At 32.1% G+C, this 25179-nt stretch overlaps 1 protein-coding gene across 3 annotated transcripts in view; it reads left to right on the top strand.

Annotated features, from left to right (window-relative positions):
* The window catches only part of NIPBL (NIPBL cohesin loading factor), a 166339-nt gene that overhangs the window by 88292 nt on the left and 52868 nt on the right, over nucleotides 1–25179 (top strand). For all 3 annotated transcript variants that reach the window (XM_039842640.1, XM_039842641.1, XM_039842642.1), the window contains 5 exons: nucleotides 15692–15874; nucleotides 20223–20420; nucleotides 20678–20749; nucleotides 20844–20933; nucleotides 23036–23139. In XM_039842640.1, coding sequence (XP_039698574.1) covers nucleotides 15692–15874; nucleotides 20223–20420; nucleotides 20678–20749; nucleotides 20844–20933; nucleotides 23036–23139 — 647 coding nt within the window. The remainder of the gene's footprint in view (nucleotides 1–15691; nucleotides 15875–20222; nucleotides 20421–20677; nucleotides 20750–20843; nucleotides 20934–23035; nucleotides 23140–25179) is intronic.

Genomic DNA, 25179 nt, shown 5'->3' with positions numbered 1-25179 from the left:
TTGAAAGTCGCTTGTTAATCAAGTGATTAGAATGAATGTATTTAACAACTTTCTGAAAAATTATTTTGGCTGTAGAGATAATTCAGTTCCATAATGAAGTAATAAAATGACTGAATTTTAATTTCTAACATCTCAGTTAAACTATATGTTATACAAAGTTAATGTTATAAATTATTTTAAGAATATAAAATGTCTCCTATTTTCTTACAGACTTATCTCTGAGTTAATTATTGATGAATAGATTAAATTTATATAGCTTAGAAAATTATTTGTTTTGCCAGGGAGGCAGTTAGTTACAAATGTTTAATTTTTAAAAAATATGTAGTTCTGTTGTTTTCTATGGAAAAGTAATAGGGAATGGTATTTACCTCAAATTGGATTAAATCATTAGTTTGTGAGATTTGGGGGATTTTATTTTTTGTTTGTTTGTTTCGTACATGGTTGCTGAGTTAAATTCTCCAGTTACTTGAGTAGTATTGTTTCCAGGTGAGGAAAATCTTAAATGCTGAAAACACAGTGGCATTTTCTGCAGAAGATATAATTTTGTATTCTTTTGTCTACTAATATATTTATATATATTTGATGATGCTATGTGCCAAGACTTTTTTAACTCACACAATATAAATAGACTGAGATATAGTTCTTAAGGCAATAAAGGAGAAAGCTTATTTGATTTTTAAGTTCTCATTCTGTGGAAGAAGTTCATTAAGAACTTAGGTTTATAGTTACTTATAAGTATATGAAACTCTAAAATTGTGCTGCCTAGTATGATAGTCACTAGCTTCTTTAGGCTATATAAATTGAAATTAGTTTAAATGAAATAAAGTAAAAAATTCTCTTAATCGCCACATGTGACAAGCAGCTACCTTCTTAAGGCAGATAGAGAACATTTGCATCATCACTGAAAGTTATATTGTATGGCAATGCAGTGTGTAAGAGATATGGAAGATGTAATGATTATTGTTGAAAAATTCTGTTATACTTTGTCTATCAAAAAAAGCTTATTGAAAAGTGTTACTACTAAAAACTATTCAAAAAAGTGACTTGTCATGACATCTATTTTTTTTTCTTGGTCTTCATTAAACATTTACTTTTCACTATTAATTCGGTTTTGTGTTCCAAAAATGAAAAAAAAATGCCTTTTAATTACTAATATTTATACTTTTAGTGAAGCTTTCAGATTTTAAATTATAGCAGTCAGACCTACAAAAAACTAAGACTTCAGCTTTAATTAAGAAGGTTTTTATTATTCATGCATCTTTTTAGAATTACTTGTTTATGTAAAAGGGTTATTAGAATGTAGTGGCTAGCACTAGAAGTGTTTTCTTCTAGATGAAGATTGTCTTTCAAAATTTCCATTGAAATTTTGGTAGTAGCAGGTATGTAAATATACTACAGAGTATAGTTATACAATTTTAGAAGAGTCAGATGGAAAGATGGAAAGTGGTACCCTCTTGTCCCCTTGATCTAGACCATCTTTTTCTCCCCTGCCCTCTGTCAGCTTATGCAAGCCTTGCTTTCTAAGCTCTTTTTTAACAAAGGATCTTTACAACTGAACATCAAGAAATGAATATAGCTCATAATTAGTAACTACTATATTATTTCCCGTGTTTTTTTCACATATAATTTCATTGTCTGTGAATGTAAACTTTAGTACTAATCTATGTTTCTCTAAATGTGCTTTTAACACAAATATATATACTTAATATCTTCTCGTTAATAATTTAGTAGACTATCTGGGTGTGTCTGCCTGTTAGAGAAGGGGGTGTGTGTGCATGTGCATGTATGTATGTACACACATATTAATATATCTGTAATTATAATAAGTGGACCTTTTAATCAAAGATATTACTTAAATGCTTAGATTCATTTTGGGATCCCATGTAGATATTTTTGGCTTTATTTATACCTTAGAATTGATATCTATTATTTTTTAGTAATGTATTTTGGTTTTATTTTAGATCTCTGCTGCTAAGTTAGCAATGGCAGAGCTACGTAATTGTGGATTTTTAAAAATTACATGCATAGTGCAGTTGTGGATTACTGATCCTTTTTCGTACATACTATTTGGGATTGTTGTTGGAAAGTCATAAAAAAATCACCTATTCTGACATATTGGTGTTTTTCTAAGTAAAGGAAGTAGACTGGATATTGCTGGTATACTTTTGTGTTTAATTCCTAGGGCCAAAATTCTTGGTTTTTCTTTTATGGAAAGCCATAAAATTCCATCTTTTAAATATTTTACCTGGTGTTCATATTTAAAATATTCATTCTTTAGGGTAACTTGAAATTCATTGAATACGCTTTAAGCTGGTAAAGTTTGAATGGTAGGGGTATAGATTTATGACTCCTAGTATAGGTTACTTATTTTTGTCTTTTTGTGTGACCATATTAAATGTAAAGTGGCGTTAGATTTGATTTGATTTCTGTGGGGATATATGTATATCCCTAATACCTAGCATAATGTATAGTACATAGCAGCATAGTAAATGCCTATTTATTAAATAGAAACTGTTGCCACCATGTTTAGATAAGGTTTTTAGGTACAGATTAAAATTATGTTTTCATCTTTTATGTTTCCGCCAAAAGACCCTAACTCATGAGGTACATAATTTTCAGTTTCCTGTTTCCTAAACTTTGTAATAACTCTGTTCACCCTGTCAACTACCTAGTTTTTATTAAGATCCAAAGGCGACCTACTCATATTCATGTCTGTTTAATTTACCCTTTACCTTTATATTGCTCTGTAGCTGTTAAAAGATTGGCTCGGTATCAGTTCTGTTCTTATCCTGCTTCTGTCTTTTACTGTCACCTTGGTTTTCCCTTGCCAAGTGAGGGAATGTGGGTGAGGAACGAACATAACCTTTGTAAAACCTTTTAAATTTTTGAAATACCTTCTATTAAAGTATACTTCAATCAATATATTAAATGCAAAAATAATATCTTTATTGTTAAAAGATTTTGATTCAATATTATCTTAATATACCCTAATGTACAATATGTCTCCAAATTAAAATAAAGTTATGAGATCTTTAAGATTGGCATGATCACCAACTAACATGCCTGATGTTAGTAGCTTAGTATTGGTATTACACATGTTAACAATTTGATTCTGATTTTTTACAATTTAGAGTGTCTCAAATAGCTTAGCTTTATACTCAAGGAAATAATTTTTTCTTCTTCCTCCCCCTACTTCCTTTCAACTAGTATATCGTTTTCCATCACTTGCAGTCACTGCTTTCAAGAAATAACTCATACCATCTGTTATTTGAAATCACGGTCTTTAAAGAGTAAAAGTTACTGAAAATGGTCTTCACTGAGAATGTGTACTCATCTAGCAGCTCTAATAGTCAACAGTGTTTAAACTGTAGTGCTCATTTGATTAGCTAATGATTACAGTCCTTAATAGGAGCAGTTGTTTCATCTCAGTTATTACTGTAGCAGTTACACTGCCAAATGGCGATCACTAAAATACATTATGTAGCACTGAACAGTCTAGTTGGATTATGTTTAGGACTCTAGCCTTCTGTAAATTTGTGAGAAAGCGCCATTTCTGAGAGCGAGTTTTTGACATGGTTTATGAATTCCTAAGTTGAGAAATTCTTGGTAGATATGATTGCAATATTCAGAATCTTTAATAATGCTGCAATGGGAATTTATTTTGGTTCATTTGGTCAGTTTTATAAAATACTTCTAAAAAACTCAAGTTTTCAGTTTCTGTAAAAACTTTACTATCAGCAATATCTTTAGGAAATATTTGGAGAATATTTATTACAGAAATTGGCTTAATATCTACCTAGCTAGTGTTTAAGTGTGATTTTAGAGTGATATTTTGAAAATTTTTGTCCATGATTTCCATTCATGGAATTTTTTTGGTCCAAAATTTGCTTAGTAGGTAATTGATATTAATAATGACTTAAAGAGATTCATTAGGTAGAAATGTTTTCATGAAAATCAAATGTAATAAAGTTTGCTAGTGATGTTCTCGTTTTCATTCTACGTCTTAAGCCAGCAGTTTTCCTGTCTGTAGAATAAGTATGATTGAGGGCTGAGAAGATAAATGGTTCTCAGAGAACTTACTCCTGTTTATGAAGAAATAGTCCTTATTCTAACATACTGAATTCTCTCTTCTAAATTAAAGTTATTGAGACTCTCCCCTACAATTCCCTGTTATAAATATTAAGATAATATCTACTTATACGGTACAGTATAACATTAAATAGCTAATATATTACTTTATAGTAACAGTAAGTTAATGTTATGTTATATAGTAAAATTATAGTATATGTACTATACATAGTATATATCATAGTATAACATAATATCAAGTAGGTATTCATATCTTAATATCTGTATCAAGTTCTTGTAGGAGAGGATTTCAGTAACTTCAGAATAAGAGAGAGTTCACTATGTTAGAGTTTACATACAATATACAATACAATTTATATACTATACAGTATATGTAACATAATAGTATGTAATATAAGATGATACGATATACAGTTGACCTTTGAACAAAGTGGGCGCTATGGGTGCTGACCTCCCATGCAGTCAAATTTTCATGTATAACTACAGCCCACCCTCCACATATGCTGATTCCCAACTGTGGAGTTGACCCTTGAATAACACGGGTTTGAACTGTGTGGATCAATTGAATTGCACTGGTCATTTGTATTAAATTCCCACCTAAGTAGACCTACACAGTTCAAAACTGTGTTGTTGAGGGGTTAACTGTAATAGGATTTTTAAATATGGATCCTCTCCTCTACCCACAAAATTTAGCATTCTCTGACTTCTGTTGTACTAACTCTTGAAAATTCTTCAATAAGCCCAATATAAATCATTGTACAAAAAGCATCGGTATCAGAGCCTTGAACAAATCATAGCCTTTCAGAACCTTGGTTCGTTCACTTTTAAAATGGAGAAACCAGTCTCCTTCCTACTTTATACAATTATGAGGACCAAAGTGAATCTTTTATATTAACAGCTAGAATCTGTCCCATTTCTTTAATATAAAAAATACAGTCACCCCATTTTAATTGAATTTATATAATAAATTATTGAAAATCTTTTATGTATACATACTTTATATTTAATGTATATTTGAAGACTGCTGCCACCAATTATTTCCAGTTTTATTAACATATAACATATTAGTTGGAAGTGTACAAAATAATGATTTGATATACGTATGTGTTGTGAAATAATTACCATGAAGTTTAGTTAACATTGAACACCTTACATAGTTAAAATTTTTTTCTTGTGATGATAAGTTTGAAGATTTGCTCTCTTAGCAACTTTCAAATATACCATGCTGTACATTATGTCCCCAGAACTTATCTCTCCTATAACTGGAAGTTTGTACCCTTTGACTACTTTACCCACTCCAACCACCACCCACTCCTCACCTGTGGCAACCACCAATCTATATTCTCTGTTTCTGTGAGTTCACTGTTTTTAGATTATACATGTAAGAAAGATCATACAGTATTTGTGTCTCTCTCTAATTTCTCTTAACATAATGCCCTTAGGGTCCATTTGTGTTGTCACAAATGACAGAATTCCTTTTTTATGGCTAAATAATGTGCCATTTATATATACCACATTTTCTTTCTTCATTCATCAATGAACTAAACTTACATTTTTCCATATCTTGGCTGTTGTAAATAATGCTGCAATGACCATGGAATACAGATATCTCTTCAAGATAGTGATTTTGTTTTCTTTGGATATATACCCAGGAGTGGAATTACTTGAACATATGATAATTCTATTTTAATTATTTGAGGAAACGTCATACTGTTTTCCATAATGGCTGTACCAGTTTACATTCCCACAAATAGTGCAGAAGGGTTCCCTTTTCTTCACATCCTCGCCAACACTTGATGTTTTTTGATTTTGATTTATTGATGATAGCCAGCACTTGATGTTTTTAGATTTATTGATGAGAGGTGTGAGGTGATATCTCGTGGTTTTAATTTTCATTTCTCTGATGATTGAGTATATTTTCATATGTCTGTTAGCCATCTGTATTTCCTCTTTGGAGAAGTATCTGTTCAGGTCTTCTGCCCATTTTTTAATTGGATTATTTGGTTTTTTGTTGTTGAGTTGTATAAGTTCTTTATAAATTTTGGTTATTAACTCCTTGTCAGATGTATCATTAGCGAATATCTTCTCCCAGTTGGTTGTCTTTTTGTTTTGTTGATGGTTTCCTTTGCTGTACAAAAACATTTTAGTTTGATGTAGTCCCATTCGTTTATTTTTTCTTTTGTTTCCCTTGCCCTAATCCATTTTGAGTTGATTTTTGTGAATAGTGTAAGATAGTGGTCCAGTTTCATTCTTTTGCATGTGGCTGTCCAGTTTTCTCAAACACCATTTATTGAAATGACTAGCCTTACCCCATTGAATATTTTTGGCTTCTTTTCTGTAAATTAATTGACTACATGTGCATGGGTTTATTTCTGGGCTCTTTATTCTGTTCCATTGGTCATATGTCTGTTTTTATGCCAGTACCATACTGTTTTGATAACTACAGCTTTATCATACAGTTTGAAATCAGAAAGTGTTATGCTCCCAGCTTTGTTCTTCTTTCTCAAGATTGCTTTGGTTATTTGGCTATTTTGCTGTTCTCAACAAATTTTAGGATTATTTATTATACTGTGGAAAAAATGTCATGAAATTTGGGATAGCATTGAATCTGTCAATTGATTTGCATAGTGTGGACATTAATTTCTTAATTTCTCTTTCTGATAGTTTGTTGTTAATGTATCAAAACAACTGATTTTTGTATATTGATTTTCATACCCTATACCCTTACTGTATTTGTTTATTCTAATATTTTTTTTGGTGGAGTCTTTAGGGTTTTCGGTATATAACATATCTGCATCTAGAGACAGTTTACTACTTCCTTTCTGATTTTGGTGCCTTTTATTTCTCTTTCTTGCTTAATTGCTCTGGCTATAAGGACTTCTAGTACTATGTTGATTAAAAGTGGCAAGAGTGGGCATTCTTGTTTCTAATCTTACAGGAAAAGCTTTTAGCTTTTCACTATTGAGTATGATGTAAACTGTGGGCTTGTCACATATAGTCTTTATTATGTTGAGGTTTGTTCTCTCTGTACTCAGTTTTTATCATGAGTGAATGTTGAATTTTGTCAGATGCTTTTTTGCAATTATTGATATGATCATGTGATTTCTTCATTTTGTTAATATGGTGTATCACATTGATCGATTTGCAGATGTTGAACTTTTCTTGCATTCCTGTAATAAATCCCACTGAATCATGATGTACGATTTTGTGGGGGGGTTTTTGTATTTTTTTGCTTGTTTATAGTTTTATTTGGGGGGCTTTTCCCTTTTTAATTTTTTTTCAATTTCAATTGGCATTCTGTATTATTTTATATTAGGTTCAGGTGTATAGCATAGTAGTTAGACATTTATATAACTTACAAAGTGATTCTTCTAATAACTAGTACCCACCTGGCACCATACATAATTATTACAATATTATTAACTATATTTCCTATGCTGTACTTTACATCCCTATGACTTTTTTGTAACTACTTATTTGAACTTCTTAATCCCTTCACCTTGATCCTTTTAATGTATTGCTAAATTCAGTTTGTTAATATTTTGTTGAGAACTTTGGATCCATGTTCATAAGAGATAACAGCCTGTAATTTTCTTTTCTTGTAGTGGCCTTGTTTTGCTGTCTAGCTTCGCAAAATGAATTTGGAAGTGTTTTCTCCACTTTTTTTTGGAAGAGTTTTCTCCACTTTTCTTTTGGAAGTGTTTGAGAAGAATTGGTATTAATTCTTCTTTAAACATTTGGTAGAGTTTACCAGTGAAATTATCTTGTCCTGAGCTTTTCTTTGTTGGGAGGTTTTCTTAATTACTAATCCAATCTCCTAGTAACTGGTCTGTTCAGATTTTTTATTTCTTCATGATTTGGTCTTGATAGGTTGTCTACTTCTAGGTTGTCCCATTCGTTAATGTATAATTGCTCTTAGTAATCTCTTTTGAGCCTTTGTATTTGTGTGGCACCAGTCGCAATGTCTACTCTTTTGTTTATAATTTTGAGTTCTCTTTCTGTTTTTCTTGATAAGTCTAGCTAAAAGTTTGTCTTTTTTTTCTTTTTCCAAAAAAAAAAAAAAACAGCTTTGTTTAATTGATCTTCTCTATTTGTAGTCTTTTATTTCTGCACTTGCAAGGTATGGTAAGAATGTAATCAGAAAGTATGCCATTCCTTGCATATTCCTTGCTTTGTTCCATTTTAAACAAAGTATGACATGCTGTAGGTCTGAGGTCAGCAGACTTTTTCTGTAAAGGCACAGATAGTAAATATTTTAAGCATTATGGGCCACTTGTCTCTAACATTAATGGTACAAAAGCAACCATAAACAACATGCAAATGATTGTGTTGCTGTATTCTAATAAACCTTTATATCTAAAAACAGGTTGTGGGGCAAAAACAGATGCTGAGCCTGATTAAGATATTAAGTTGAAATTTTATATAGATGTATCTAATAACTAGATTGTTTATTCAGTAGCGAATGAGACCTAAAATTTGCATTTTCCACAGCCATTTAAGTATTTTTAATATGTGTATAAGACTGGTCTAGTTTTATTTTTCTGGTTCTTATCCAATATTTATAAACGTAGTATTAAGTTAGCCAAATATCTTTTAGTAGGATATTTAATATTGTGAGTACTTATTTATCTACAGTGGGGTTATATGTATTAATATTTAATTAATATAATAAATTTAAATATATAACAGATTTAAATTGCCTTTAAAACATTTTCTACTTATCACATGTCAATTTGAAATCTTTCCTTTTTACTTTGTGGATAAACTTTTCTGTAATTATCAATATAGAACAACTAAGAATTACTTTTAGGATTTTAAAAAGAATTTCAGCTGGAAAAGTTTCTTGGAAGACCACAGATTTATTCTGATCATTACATTAAGCATCAATAAATATTTTGGGCCATTTTCAACATTCCATACAGTCTGCTAGATGTTGCAAACAATCTATGACTTTATCAAGTTTATGATCTTGTGGAGGATATGGGTAATTAAAGATACAGTGACAGTGTTGTATCCTTAAGGAAAAAGAGTGCTGTGTGACTAAAACTGAATAGTGGATTATGTGGCATTTTTTAGTACAAGGGCAGAAGGAAAAAGCGCAATAAGTTTAGAGAACTTAAACATTTGGCTAATTTATAGTGCAATGTGGAAGAAGTAACGTGGGACTAGATTAAAGTTAAACATTGTTTTATAGCCATGGGTATGGTAAGAATGTAATCAGAAAATATGCCATTCCTTGCATTGTTGGAAAATGTTTTTCTAGAATTTTATAAAATAGATGTTACTAAAATTCTTTACATTCAGCCTAATGTAATAGTAGTCCGTTGAGTAACTAATTATACAATTTAATACTTGATCAGATTGATTAAATACTTAAATAACAAATATCAAGGTGTGAATTTTGTTGACCCTGATTTCATATTTTTATTTTCTAGATGATCTTAACATGTTAAATAGTTAATAGTATTTGAGCTAAATAGTTCTTCCTAAAGTTTAATAAATACATAATAGTGATATTAGCTATTTTCAAAAATGGTTAAATCATAATACACTTCTTCCATACCTTTTCACATAGACATATCAAATAGCTCTTAGAAGACTTCCCTTCTAATGTCTCCCCCCTCCAACCCATTTCATAAAGTATTGCTAGAGTAACTTTTTGATTCTGTCACTCAAAAAGACTGTAATGTATGAACCTTGCCTACTTTTACAGGCTTACCTACTTCATCTTTTAAGTATCTTGTTCTGTCCAGAGCAGACTACTCAGACTTCCCCAAACTTACTCCTCCTGGCTTCCAACTCCTATTTCTTTGCTCCTGTCTTGCATCCTCCACTTTTCCCTCCTCATTCCACCTCATCTCTGTTAAAAAGCCACTGTGCTCATGAAGTACCTCCTAATCCCTCACGCATTGACCTTTTTCTTGTCTCCCCAAAGTATACCTTGTATTTCTTTAGGAAAATTAATTTCTTAAATTAATATATTTATGTTGATTTCCTTTGACTCCTGTTACAAATACATAGATAAACATGATATATCTATCATTTTGCATTGTTTACTTTTACTATTTCTGTGTCAACATCATTCATAATTATCCTCAAGGTGATCTACTCTTCTGTGTTCTATGGTTGGACATTTTGATGTTACAATAGATAAAACCAATCTAAACATCTTTCTTAATGGAGCTTTTTAATTTTGTTACATAAATTTCCTTGGGATGACTTTCCACAAATGATATAAATGGGTTAAAGGGTTTGAACACCATACTCTGTGTGTTATATTTTCTACACTGTTAGCAAAGTCTGAGTATACACATTTCAGCAAATTACAAGCAGACCTGAAGAAATTATACGCAAAGTCTGGGTCATTTCAGATCATCTCAAACAGCCTTATATATAGCAGTTAATTCCTAAAGGCATTGTGTAAAGCATCATGGAAAAGTTGATTTTTTTCAATAATACCATGCATCAAGAAGTTGTCTTGTTAAAAAAAAAAAAAAGAAAAGAAAAAAGATAGCTACAGTGCTTTTTAGAAATATTTACTTAAAAAAATAAATAAAGGTAATTTCTGAGTAATACAACGTTTTATTGTAACGGCTTCAAAAACATAACATTGGCAACTTTTATATCAGAATTATAGGCGAGTAATTTCCCTGATACAAGGTAGCAACATAATAGTCTATCAATTTGTAATGAATAAAATCAATTTTATTAATTTTGAGAATATTATTCAAATTATTATTTATCTTTCACTGAACCTGTAGCTTAAGAAACATTGGGCTAAACCCACACATTGGGTTAGATTAACCTAGGACTTTTTCAATCTGAATTGACTCTCCTATTTTGAGAGAGGTGGTGACCATAAAGCTTGAAAGACTGAAAATTTTTTGATTATGACATAATACACACATAATTCTACCCTCACTACAGGAAGAATACTGACATTTTTGCTTTTATTTTAAACACAACTGCTGGTTAAGACCCACAAAATTGACTTCATAATTTGCTTATGGGTCAAAACCTGAAAATTGCTGGCTAAAATTTGCTTATGGGTCAAAACCTGAAAATTGCTGGCTAAAATTAAAAAGACTTGCCAGTTATTAGTTATAAATGTCTTTAAATAGTGATTTTGTAATGATTCTTTGTATTAATTTCAGGAGTATTTCTCAAAGGCCATCAGAGAGAAAATAGCTGCAGTTTGATTTGATCCTAACCACTCCTCCCTAGCCACAGATGAATAACTGCTCATTTTCTTTTTTTTTTTTCTTTTAATTTTCTAATTTTTTTGTTATCCTGAACAAGCTTTATTTGGCTTCTAGCCAGTGCCTGGGCTCTCTGCCTCCTTACCAAAATTAAGGCAACTTTATTCCAGATTATCTCATTATTCATCACTTTCATGTATTTAAGCAAACCTTTCTATTTTCTGACCCTTTTCTTCCAGAAGATGTGGTCTGCCTGATCTTTTGTCTTAAATTAAGCCCTCCTCCTCAATTTCAAACATATCCCTTTCTTATTACCCTGATTACTGTTAACATCTGTTGTAAAATATGTGAATTTTACTCTCCTCATTTTCACTCAGTCAAGGAACCTTAGCTCCAGAAAGTGATGTCCTAGTTTCTATTCTCCTAGTTTTCTATTGCTCTTTCCAAATAATTGATAAAATATACATGTCAAAGTTCTTCCTCTGAGGTCAGTGTTCTTTGACCTCAAAACTTTTATTCACCAATCTTACACGTTCCCACATTTACTGCGGATTTTGGTTCCTAGTGAACCATCGTCCTCTTTACTCCTAGTTCGGCCATCAGATTAGGTAACCTTGAGGTTTCTGTGGAAAGAGCATTCAATATCCTGGTCTCATAGTTGAGCCTCACATTTTTTCAATGTCTCTCTGTTTTTGCCTCCCAAATGTTACCCTTTTTTAAGGCTGTGTCACCCACAATTTATAGTCCTTGGATGCTCTTCCTATCTGTGGCTTCAAATAAAGAAGTTGACTTGCTTTTAGGAAATTTGCACCAAAAAATGTCTCTTCAAACCATATTAACTCACTTAGGATCATAAGAGAGGCAGATAGACGGCCTGCACTCTACTGAATTTTTGTTTTGTCCTTGATTGAAGTGAAAGATTCATTTGATGCTACTCTTCTGTAATAGGGTAGATTATTGAAGGAATTGTGACTGAACTACATTATACTTAGCTAAGATGTTTTTAATGGCTTATAAAATTGAGCTTTATTTGAGTTTCTTGGTTTGTTTCTGAACATGACTGGTTTCTATTGGCTGAAGCTTCATTCCTAAAGAGTTCATTAATTGAGGTGGTTTATTTTAATCTCAAGGCAATTTTCCCTTTTAAACAAACAAAACACATTGTTATCACACCAGTGACTTTTGGGACTTCTCAGTCTTTTGATGACTTCTGGTTTTAAAAATCTTGTGAATGTGCTAACATGAGTGATTTATACTAGAAATCCATGAATACTAAAGTTGGAGCAAGTACATCTAGAAGTAAATGTATTCCTTAACCTTATTTATGGCCAGGAAATAGAGGTATACTATATCTAAAAGAATGTATATCTATAAAAGTTGAAAGTGTTGTACCTCACAAAATTGTGACTAAATGCCATTATCCCTCAACCTAGTAACTTAAAATTTTGTGGAATTCAAATACCTGATTTAAAGAATAGTTGGGATGGGAAAAATGAGGTGAGAAAGATAATCAAAATACTAGCAGTCTGAAGTTTTTAAGAAGAGTTCAGCAAACAGTAATCCCTAATATCAGTGTTTTAAACAACAGCGAGACATTGTATTTGCATTTAAAGGATTATTTCCTAATTCAGGGTAAAGAATGTAACCAAATATGTCATAGAGATCATTTGAAGTGCTTGGCGTTTATTCATTTCTGTCGAAACTGATTCAGTTATCCGATCCTTGATGATGTATTAAAGATCCTAAGCATGAGTGTAGGAAAATTAAGCATTTTATTTCTTACCCTTTGTAATCAAGGGACCTGATTAGTCCTTTTATAAAGTGTTTTATAAAAAGGAAGAAAATGTGTTAATTCAGAAATGCATAAACCTATGGATTAGACATTTCTATTCAAAATGAAATAGGGTTCACTTTTGAAGGACAGTACATTGAGAGACATTACCATTGCTGGGTTTTTTTTAAGTTGGGTCATGGACAGAAATGAAACATTTGGACTTTGAATTATGTTGCTGTGACTTTCAGAGTTGTACAGAAGTTAAAATGATCTACAGAATAGTATAGCTCTTAAATCTGATAGTATTCATTTTAATTTAGGGAATAAATTAACAGTAAACTATAGTGACTAAACTGAATAAAGCTTGATGCCTGCTTTATCAAATATAAGACATACATTTGCTGTGTTTGGCTATTGTGAGGAATTTTTTTTTTTTAAGAGAAAAAGAAGGAGAGTCCTTGCTCTCAGGATATAATAATCCACTTTAAAGAAAGTACAAGTACTATTACATATCTTAATCCTTAATTATCTATTGTATATTTATCTGCAGGAAAATTTTAATTCTGAGATATTAGTATCAAGTCAATATGACTTTATGAATAGTAATTTAATCTAAGTAGAACATAATCAGTTACATAAATCTGCTTTTTAAACATTCTCATGATGAAGTAAAGGCCAAATTCTTTGGGTTATTTATATTTATAAACCAGAAAGATTATCGTGTTTCATGTAGTACAAAAAAAGAAAGACTTTTCATTTAAAAAAATATATTGGAAATATTTCCATCAGTTTTTAAAATATAGCAATTCAGAAACTGTATAGGAAATATATCTATAAGTGAACATAAGAGACTGAACCACAGAGTTAGGTTTATCAGAAAGCATTTATCGACCTTCTGTATATACACACTTAATACTATAGGTCGTGTGGAAAGGAATAGATATATACTAGAAGATGTGATCCTTCCATCAAAAAACCACATATTTAATTAGAGGTATTCAGAGCATTAAGGACTTTTAAATGAGATCCAGAGTGTATTTACCTTGAGGCTGAAGATATGGACAGTCTAAAGCTAAAATTGATTTTTTTTTTTTTTTACCTCTACCAATATTCTGAAAATAGACCTCACTGATAAAATAAAGTTAAATTAAGAAAGCCAGAATAAAGAAATATTACATGTTTTTAAAATTACACAGATAAGTTAAACTCAAATACCTATGTCTGGATTCTCAGCAGTGATGTTTTTGTAATATTACCAGTCACGATTATTACATCTTTGTTGGCTGAAATCATTGCTATGTATGTTCTTAAAGGTTGGAAGACTAAAAGTTACTGAAATAACTCCTTCGTGATGTTGAGTAAATTTTCATGAAGAATAAAAAAGGATTATTCTTCTACTGAAATTAATAATTTGTTTTATATACCTAAATTATTAGTATTATATATTCTTAAAGCTTTGAAATTGTCTTAATTGGTACCAGGGGGTTTTTTGCCATGATTTATTCTTATTCTTAACATAAGCACTATTATCATTTGAATGTTATAGTATTAATGTTGGTTATAGTTACTAATATTCCCTGCTATAAACCAGTATAGTACTCTTTGCTCCCAATTTCTAAAATTTAGCAGATAAGACATCATTTTTATACTTCCATTCAAAGATTTATATGGGTAAGTAAAGTTAGTTTAAATTGTCATCTCTGGTAGTCATCAAGGACAAATTTGCTGGTTTATTTTTTAGCTCTCAACAAGATATTAATTTATTTCTTATAACAACTGTTTTTGTGTCTGTGCATATGTATGTAGAGTTTAGGTAGTATTATGTTGATAGTTTTTATTGCACTATGTTGATGTATTTTCCTCCTGTCTTTACTCTTTCATGGGAAAATATGAACTTATTTTATAACAGACTTGAGTTTACTATTTTCAGTTGTAGACGTATTTTAAAATATTTTTGTTCTATTTATCCTACCTTTCATGTTTCTGTTATTTTCAGTTAAATGCATATATGGGTTTATCTGTTTGAAGAAATTCTCCATGATACTTAAAGGCATTATCATACCTCTCTAAGAGACATTGATAGGTGAAAACGTAAAAAGCTCTTGTCCCAGCCACCATACATTAACCACCAAGGTCATAAAGGAAGAGAGGGACTTGAAAAGTTTCCTCCAATTCTTCTCATTTATACTGAAGGATAGCATTACTTTCGTACTTAACTGCTTCAGATCTCTATAAAACAAATTTGAGTGCTACCAAGAATATGAGATGTACCTCATACTACAAATATACTAGTTTCAGAAAGTTTTTAGTCAGTGCAGACAAATGAAGGATATCTAGTTTCAGAAGGTTTTTAGTCAGTGCAGACAAATGAAGGCATTATATCAAAAATTGACAATATAATTCCCCATTATTATATTTTTAAAGTTGTTATATAATGATATGTACAAAAACTGCATTATCAGTTTAAGGTAAAGACTTACTGTTGTAAATATGATCTCATTTTGTTAAAATACAAAGGTGACTTAGAAAACTTATATAAGTACTTACATTTTATTTTTATTGTGTTAATTTAGTTAAAATTTCCCTTACATCTTCAGATTGAAATTTTTTTCTTACCTTTTGTTAATAGGTAGTATAGATCAATCAGTGTTAAAAGAATTACCCCCTGAACTCCTGGCAGAAATTGAATCCACCATGCCACTTTGTGAACGTGTGAAAATGAATAAACGCAAGCGTAGCACAGTTAATGAAAAGCCAAAATATGCCGAAATCAGTTCAGATGAAGATAATGATAGTGATGAAGCTTTTGAATGTAAGTATCACATAACTTTCTTATTTTAGAATTAAAAAGTAGATTGATGTGTTTGTCTCATAATTTTTTGGGTTAGCAAGAATACAGTGATCTTATCTTAATAACATAGCGAGTTTTTTTCTTAATACTTAAAAAACTGTGTGAAAGATGAGATCAGTTGGCACCAAGAAAAATATTTTCATCTATAATTAGCATCAGATAACACATATGTGTCTCTATGTATTTAGCAAACATTTATTGAGGTCCTGCTAATGCTAAGCACTGAGAATAAAAATACAAATAAGATGTAGCCCCTGTCTTTGAAGAGCTTTCATTCTAATGGGGGAAAAATGTAAACAATTGTAGTATAGTGAGAAAAGTATAGTGATAATAGTAAATCTAGGGTGCTATGGGAGCACATTGGATTGGCATCAAAAATCATACTGGGGGTTCAGGAAACGCTTACTGGAAGAGGTGACACTTGATTTGAGTCTTGAAGGACACATAGGAGATAGCCAGGTGAAAAAATATTTAAAACCATGCTGTCACTAAATTATGAATAGATTAGCCACATTGATCTCTGTGGTTTGGACCTGGCTTCTCCTTTTTGCCCAGCTGTGTCCTGGAATTCCTCCCTTGTTTCACTGTTTTCCAGAGCTGGCTTCTTCACTACACAGCTACCTCTCTACAACACTGTGATCACCTGTCTTTGCACTAGACTTGCTATACCTCGCCTGTCTTCCTACTGGTCCACTGAAAAAGTTCTTCTCTTTTATCCCTATCTTCCTTCTTCTGGAGCAAGAGAATTGAGCCTAGCCAAGAGGGGTCAGCAGCCTTGTTTGACTTAAACGGCATTCAGTGGAAACAGACTATGGGAGATCTTCACTTGTGTGCCAACTGACTTAGTCATTATGACCAAAAGAAGTGGGAAGACCACCAGTGTGTTCTACCTTTTCCACCTAGTGTCCATAGATTGAGGTGTGACCAGCAAGGGCAGGAAGGAGAGATGCATGCTGCTATTTTTAAATGTATATTGCTGATGGAAGCCCTTCACCTCCTCCAGAGTTTTTAATCAATGTTCATTTACTCTGATCGTCTTAAAATTGTGAGCTCTTGAGCTATGAGCAGTAAACTATGATTACTGAACAAATCTGAACAAAGTTTTAAAATTGAAATAAAATATATAGAAAAGATAATCTGACATATTTAATTATATGTATAATTGTTATAATTGTATTATGAGATGTATTTACATGCAGTATATTTCAGTGGCTAAAGTTAATTTTTTTTATTATAATCAAACATTTTGGTCATATGGGAACATACGCTCTGAAGAAAGAGAGGAGAAAGGAGATCTGGTGGCCCAGAAACTGACTCCCTTATATACATGCCTCTTCTTCACTCTTCCTATCCCCCACCCACCCAATACATTACCCATTTCTAAAGGGAATAGCTAAGAAGACGTTCCTTAATTGCAGATCTCAAATCACATTTCAACTCGTTAATTGAGAGTGGCCGCCTGCATTGTCAAGTGGATGAGAATTTAGAAGTTACCTCACAGTTAAGTAGAAAGGACAGCATAATCAGAAATACCCACGAAGTATAAAATAGAGGGACAGAGCCACAAACGCCCCATGTTTGTCATCAGTGCAGCCGCTGTTCTTTTCCCTGCTTTCTATTTTTAGAGCTATTGTCTCATCTTATGGGAGCACATAGTTTCATCTTAAAGCCATGGATCTCATTATATCTATGCCTAAGTATATTAAAAGCTAAGATTAGTTAGAGACCCTGAGCTTCAACCTCTGCTAGGAAAAAGGAAAGTTTTTCAGGATTTTTCAAGAGATCTGAGAGTAGATTCCTGTTTTTCTTGGTTTCTATAATATAAAAAGTCAACTATGGGCCCATTAATTTGAGTGATGATAAAATACCAATTGATAGTTGACAGTCAACCAAATTGCCGTTATACCACAAGAAAAGTAACGTAGTGAAAATATAGTGCAATACAAAATGTAAAAGTATTGTGAGTACATAAGGAGCAAGCTTATGCTGTTTTAAAGAGAAACTTTTTGAAACTTAAGGTTTTACTGCAGTTTAATAAAATTGGTTTTCCAAAAATCTAAGGAAATAGTTTAGCTGAAGGAGAGAGAGAAGGATTGAGGGGTAATTTTGAAAGTTGGGCCACACAGATTTGGATCGCCGTAGCATAAATATAAGGTCTGGGGAAGAAGGAGGGGTGCTAAAGAAGCTAAAGAGAGATATAGGTAAAATATGAAAAGGGAGGGTGGAAAACACCCAAATCATATTTTATGTACCTCTCTATTAAGCTCCTCCCCTACTTTCAGGATAATGAGCGAAACAGAGAAAGAACAAGCTAGTCATAATGAATTGGGATCCTGATAGCCTTATCACAACGCAATGATCATAGCAGTGGATTTTTTTTTTTTCTAATTTCCATCCCATTTTCATCGAAATTGCCTAATGTTTAATGAATGTGAGATAAAAACCTTCGTGGCTTAAAAAAAAATTACCACCAATACAGCATGTTGTATGTATTTGCTAACAGTTATAAGATTTTTCAGACTTGTAGAATTAAATGCTTAAAATGGATTTCTGATGAAATTAATTAAAATTAAGAAAGACTAAATTCATATTTGAGGTCATAGAATACTACTTTCTGAACAAGTTTGCTGTTATCATTCCTCATATTTGATAAATTTTTCAGTACTTGAAAAAACATTTAGTGACTGCTATCCATAAGTGATCTATTTCTCTGACACACACCTACTTATATATAAGGCAGCCCCTTACTAAGAGAATGTACTGGAACATACCCTAATCATAAAAGGGTATGTCTTCATATATTTTACAGTCAAATCTATGCCTAATTATGAAAAAAAAATTCAAGATTTAACTATATCTATTTACATTTGTCCTTTTTTATGATCTGTCTTGCTCTGCCAAGCCTATGACCACAAAAAGAGGAAACAATATTATCTTTTTCTGTCATATTGTCAATAGATTGGACAGAAGTGTCCAGAACCAGAAACCAGACTAGATTCCAAATAGAAATAACTGGAGCAGCATGTAAGGGTAGGATTAGCCAGGGTATAGACTTTGAATATCCACACATAAGGACATCGACACAAGCATAGATAAAGTGTGGGCCAAAGATTGACATCCTTATATCTCAGCCAGGTAGGAGACTCAAGTCTTTTAAGTACTGGGTATTGATCATAGTTAGTAATTCAGAATAGAAACCAGTCTCAATAAAGCAAGGGAGTCAAATTTAGATCAACAGACTAGAAAATATTCATTATCAGCAACACGTCTTCACTACAACAAGTGTATGATCCCAAGATGTAGGATACATCAGTTCTCTAATTTAGTTTTAACTTGGTGGTGCTACCCCTAGAGCGAGTATGATAATTATTGGTCACTTGTACTGCTCTCCCAGCCCTCGATGGACAGATATTTCTAATCAGTCTTTTTTGCCAAAATATGATACTTTGTCTCAGGGCTCAGAATTGCTCTCAACATAACGCTATAGGCAGCTATTACCAGTTGATCAGAGTTGGTATGTCAGATGAGATCTGTTTGCCAGTTCTGCCTAAAGACTTCTGTCAGTACTGGTAACTTTAGCAGAATAATTAGACCTCTGGAAGGATAGGGAAAGGATTCAAGGTAACATACATATATATGCTTATATAGCATGTATAAGCTTAAAAGCTTTTCTTCTTGGGTGTAAGCAAGCATGTTGTTGAACTGAATTCAGTATATGAGTATTTACAACTATATAGGTTTATTCTATTTCTGTAGGCTTGTGATGTTAGGTTATCAGAGTCTGTTAAATTTATAACTAAAGTGCGGGCTTAACTTGGCTGTTAATTAATGATATTCATAGTTACCCATATTCTGTCTGTAACAACGTCTCAAAAGTTTACTTTTTCTCCCAGCCCTGTTCCCCATCAATAATCCAAATGCTTTAAGGTGTTTCTGTTTTTTCATCCAGATCCTAGATACAGGTTGTTTTACGTGCCTTAGTTAATCTTAAAGTTTAGATATTATCTTTACTGACACTGAATATCTTTTTGAAATATGCACTGTGGTTTAATTCCCATATCATTCATATCTATAATTACTAGCAAACTGAGTTCATGTAAAAAAATCTTTAAGTGTAGATAGGTAATGCTAAAATAAGTGATAACCATTCCTATACCATAATTTATATTTCTGGTTAAATATAATGACTCAGAATTTCCTAGTCCTATACAATGTAGATTTTTTTCTCCATGTGGTTCATTTGTAAAGTACAAGTTATAATAGCCTTTTTAAATGAGGTAAATTATTTGTCATGGGGATTTGCTTCTAGCCTCTAGGAAACGACATAAAAAAGATGATGATAAAGCTTGGGAATATGAAGAGCGTGACAGAAGAAGCTCTGGGGATCATAGGAGAAGTGGCCACTCTCACGAAGGAAGAAGGAGTTCGGGTGGTGGTCGTTATCGAAACCGAAGTCCATCAGATTCTGACATGGAAGATTATTCTCCTCCTCCCAGCCTTAGTGAGGGTAATTCATCAGTGTCAACAGATTTCTTACATAACCCAGTTTAAATTTAGACCTTTAACTTTGAAGAATATTTGATATATTTTTATGAGTTAATTAACTCATAATTTTTAATCAGGCAAAAGTATATAATTAGTTTGGATTGTCAGTGATTATTGTTTTAAGTATTTAATTAATGTTCAGGAAGAAACTAGAAACAAAAATAGAAATATTTTAAATTGTCTTTCCTGCATTTCAGTATTTCTTTTTGTTAATTTTAGTTGCTAGAAAAATGAAGAAAAAAGAAAAGCAAAAGAAGAGGAAAGCTTATGAACCAAAACTAACACCCGAAGGTAACATTTTAATTTGTCTTTATTCATATTCTTCGACTTCCATTTTCTATTTGGAATGTGGACATAATAAGCTTTTTTCCTCCCTCTGTTGCAGAAATGATGGATTCTTCAACTTTTAAGAGATTCACAGCCTCAATAGAGAATATTTTGGATAATTTAGAAGATATGGATTTTACTGCATTTGGTAAAATCATTTTAAAATATATTTATTTACCTTTAAATATAAAATCAATTTAAAACATATTTACCTGTGTGTTTAGTGGATACAAAGGCATGGTCAAGAAAATTTAAAATATAGTGTGGAGTCGAGTCTAGTCTGTGTTACCAAGAAACTGAAAACTTTAGTATAAAAATAAAGTATTAAATTGGGTATTAATAATGTCTTAAGAATCCAAGTTAAAGTAATTAAGGAAGTCTTTTTGCAGATGAGACAAGTAGGCCCTAGATGAGGAGGGTACTAATATGAGCAATAGGAACTAATATGAGAAATAGGAACCATCCATTTTTTATTCATTTGTTCTAATAGCCAATATTTATTGAATGCTTACTGTTTTTCAATGGTGCCTTAAGTGCTAGAGATACAAAGATAAATATTCCAGGCTCTGGCTTTAACTACAGTAAGTCCTTAATGTCCTTGATAGGTTCTTGGAAACTGTGACTTCAGGCGAAACAACATAATGAAACCAATTGTACCATAGGCTAATTGAGGAAACTAAAGTTAAAATCCTATGGCATATTTCTGGTCATGAAAACATTACCGAATTTCTAAAAACCCAGAACACTTCTAATATTGAACATTGAAATAAATGTGAGCTATACATACATTTACGAAAGATTTTTAAAAAACAAGTAAGATAATTATTCCATTTTGAGGTTGCGGGTGGCCAGAGCCTATCCCAACAGCACAGGTTTCAAGGTAGAACCCACCCTAGACCTGATACCCTTCCATCACAGGGCACACTCAAACACATACCCACACTCACTTGGACTGGGACAATTTAGACACGCCAGTTCACCTAACATGCTCATCTTTGGGATGTGAGAGGAAACCATTGTACCCAGAGAAAACCCACACAGATACAGGGAGCACATGCAAACTCTACACAGACAGTGGACCCGGCTGGGAATGCAAACTCTACACAAGACGGTGGACCTGGCTGGGAATCCTTTTTTTTTCCTCATCAACATAACAAAATGATGTCGAATAAAACAGTTATTCAAAGACCTACTGTAATACATAATCTAATATGAAAAAATAAAATAGTAAACTAATTACAGTATAATAGAATTAATGTGATATTCATATTACTTTTACAATAATATGTAAAGATTATATATATAAATATTGTTAGGTTTATAAAAACAGTATTTAGAGCTACTCTCAACAGTTTTATGCCACCTTCAGCTTGTACAAACACTAGTGCCTAATTTATACAAAAGCCGTATTGCATACAATAATCTCGATATATCTATTTCAAAATGCCTTAAAAGGTATATTTTGAAAGTGCTGCTTTTGTGAAGTTTCTTGCCTAAGTATCATTAATGTGTTTCCCCATTATTTAGAGTAGCAGTTTTATCATTTGTAAAACTTTCCAATTCTGTGCTGAGAAATTGTCTTTTGTGTCATTTAAGATCCCAATAAGAAGACAGATGGCACTCTCAAATTAGGATAATTTGAGGAGTTATTTACAAAGAGATCAATTTCAAAAGTGAGGACAGAATAGCGCCAGAACCCAGGATTAACAGGCATGGATCTGTTACCATCTCTGTACCCAAGGGAGCATGGGTAAAGAGAACTTACCAGAAATTACCCAGCAGGAAAAGAAAAGTAGAATGAGTTGCCTTGAAAAAAGCAGTAACCTTTTGGTCAGAGGACATAGGCAGCAAACTCATAGGAGACCTTGAAGGAAGGAGTCAGGGAAATAACCTGACCTCACTCTCCTTCTCTTTGATCTTCTGACAGGGCAACCCACTGGCTTGAACCCAAGCAGAAGCCAGAGGACATGGGGGGACTGTTGATGTAGACCATCCACGTCAGCTTCCTGGGGCAGAGAGCTTGGTTGAGAAGGGTCAACAGTTAACTAAAATAGTAGTAAAGATAATCTATCTCCTCTTCCCATCTTAGCAGGGTTTGCTTGAGGTTTACAGAGGCCTCTTAGGTTTTTATGTGTTTAGTTTGTTTATATGTGTTTGTGTGTCCATAAATTTTATTAAAAAGTTAAGCTTACTATTTTGAGCTATTTCTTTTACCAAAACTGTTTGGTTTTGTTTGGTTTGGTTTTTCAGGTGATGATGATGAAATTCCTCAGGAACTGCTCTTAGGAAAACATCAGCTTAATGAACTTGGCAGTGAATCTGCTAAAATTAAAGCAATGGGTATAATGGACAAGGTATCTCATTAAAGTAAAACTTATGAATTTACTTAATAGCTAATGTTTGAAATTAAGATGTTTAAGGTAAATTACAAAGTTTACATAAATAGTAATGCAAAGAAAATTCATGGTTGCTTCTAAGAATCTAACTGAATTATTTCTTTAAGAAGAAAACCTTGAATTAAATATTCTGCAAATTATTCTAAAGAAAATCATATTGCATTGAAAGGCGTGGGCCTGAATTTTTAATTTTTTCATTGCCTTAAATATTTAGATTATTTAAATGCAGAAATACAGTAATTTTTTCTTTGACATTTGCTTTAGTCATTTATAGTAATGAAAGAGTAAAGCTCCGGTTTAAACACATTAAGTACATAGGCTCATTCATTGATGTAGGCTTTATATTAACTTTTGTGAGTTGTCTGTCTTACGAGCTCTCTGTTCCTAAATAGTCTCATTGCATTAATGTGATAGCAGAATATTTTTTCATTGATAATAACTTTACACAATAGTGACAGCATCAAGGGATTGCTTCCTATAATCTTTATGAACCACCATTCACCCCCTAAACTACTGCATGGTTGCTATGCAAACACAGTTTCAAGACAAATCCTCTCTCCTTTTCTAACCAGGCTCCCTGTAGCACACAAGTATCTACTCTAAGTCTTAAATTTCCTAGTATGTAATGTAAAAATGATGATTCTTCAAGAATAGTAAAAGAATTAATTAAAAATTATGTTTATCTGTAAAGTTTATTCTAAATAATTTAAACTTATTTAGTTTTTCAATGTCATAATTTGAAAGTAGACTGGAAAATATTTTGATGTCATTACAAAATTAAAATACAATCATTCTTTTTTTATTTATATATTGCATGCGTTCTAAGTAATGAGTGTGATAAATTTTGATGTTTTTATTGAGCTAAAATTGACATGTAACATATTAGTTTCAGGTACACAACATGATTCAATATTTGTATATATTGCAAAATGATCACAGCATAAATCCAGTTAACATCACCATACGTGGTTATAATTTTTTTTCTTGTAATAGTAACTTTTAAGTTATACTTTCATAGCAACTTTCAAATATAAAGTTAACCCTTGAACAGCAGAGCTTTGAAGTACGCAGGTCCACTTATACATGGATTGTTTTTTGGTTTCACATCCTTGGATCAAAAACAGTATTTTTGCATTCCCAACATCTGATTGAAAATACAGTCTCAGCTACTGTAAATAATGCGACAGTGAACATGGGTGTACATATATCTTTTCAAATTAATATTTTATTTCCTTCGGATATATACTCAGAAGGGAAATTGCTGGATCACATGGTAGTTCTCTCTTTACTATTTTGAAGAACCTCCATTTTGTTTTCCATAGTGGCTACACTAATTTATATTCCCACCAACAGTACACAAGAGTTCCCATGAGTTTGATGTTTAAAGCCAGAGAGACATATCACACAGTTAACCAAGAATTAATGTGCTCTTGTTTTACATTGATACTACTATGTGCAATGTGGGTGTGTTGATTTATTTTGTATATAGGAATATGACATCATAAGTTCCACAATTACATGTAGCTAGTGGTATTCTATTTCAAAAGCTAACTTGCTAAGTATTTTCAAAGCATGGAAAGTTTGCCAAAAGTCTCAGTTGTTTAATCTGTTGTTAAAATATATAAAGCAGTATTTGGAGGAACTTGTTTCTATACTCCAGCATGAGTAATAAAGTGTACTTAATGTCAGTTACTCTATTGATCCTTCCTTTTGACTTTTCTGGCTGATTTTGTTGAGAGTCTTGATTCTGCTAGAAGTTTTAAGAGGAGACCTATTCAATCAGGAGAGTATTAGTAACAACAGTTGCCTCCTGGCAGAACCTCTAAATCAACTAATTTTTTAAGTAGAGAAAGCAGTCTTTGTAAGAAATGAAATAGATACTGAAATGAATAAGAAAGATTTCTTCTAAGTAAAGCAATGTTATACATTTTTAACTCTTACTATTTACAGTTTTATGCTTCTGTTATTGAAAATACTACCTTGGATTTTAAGACATCC

This window comes from Pteropus medius, unplaced genomic scaffold (genome assembly GCF_902729225.1).
Source record: "Pteropus medius unplaced genomic scaffold, Ma_sr-lr_union100, whole genome shotgun sequence".
Lineage (NCBI taxonomy): Eukaryota > Metazoa > Chordata > Mammalia > Chiroptera > Pteropodidae > Pteropus > Pteropus medius.
This window is presented reverse-complemented; position numbering and strand designations above follow the sequence as displayed.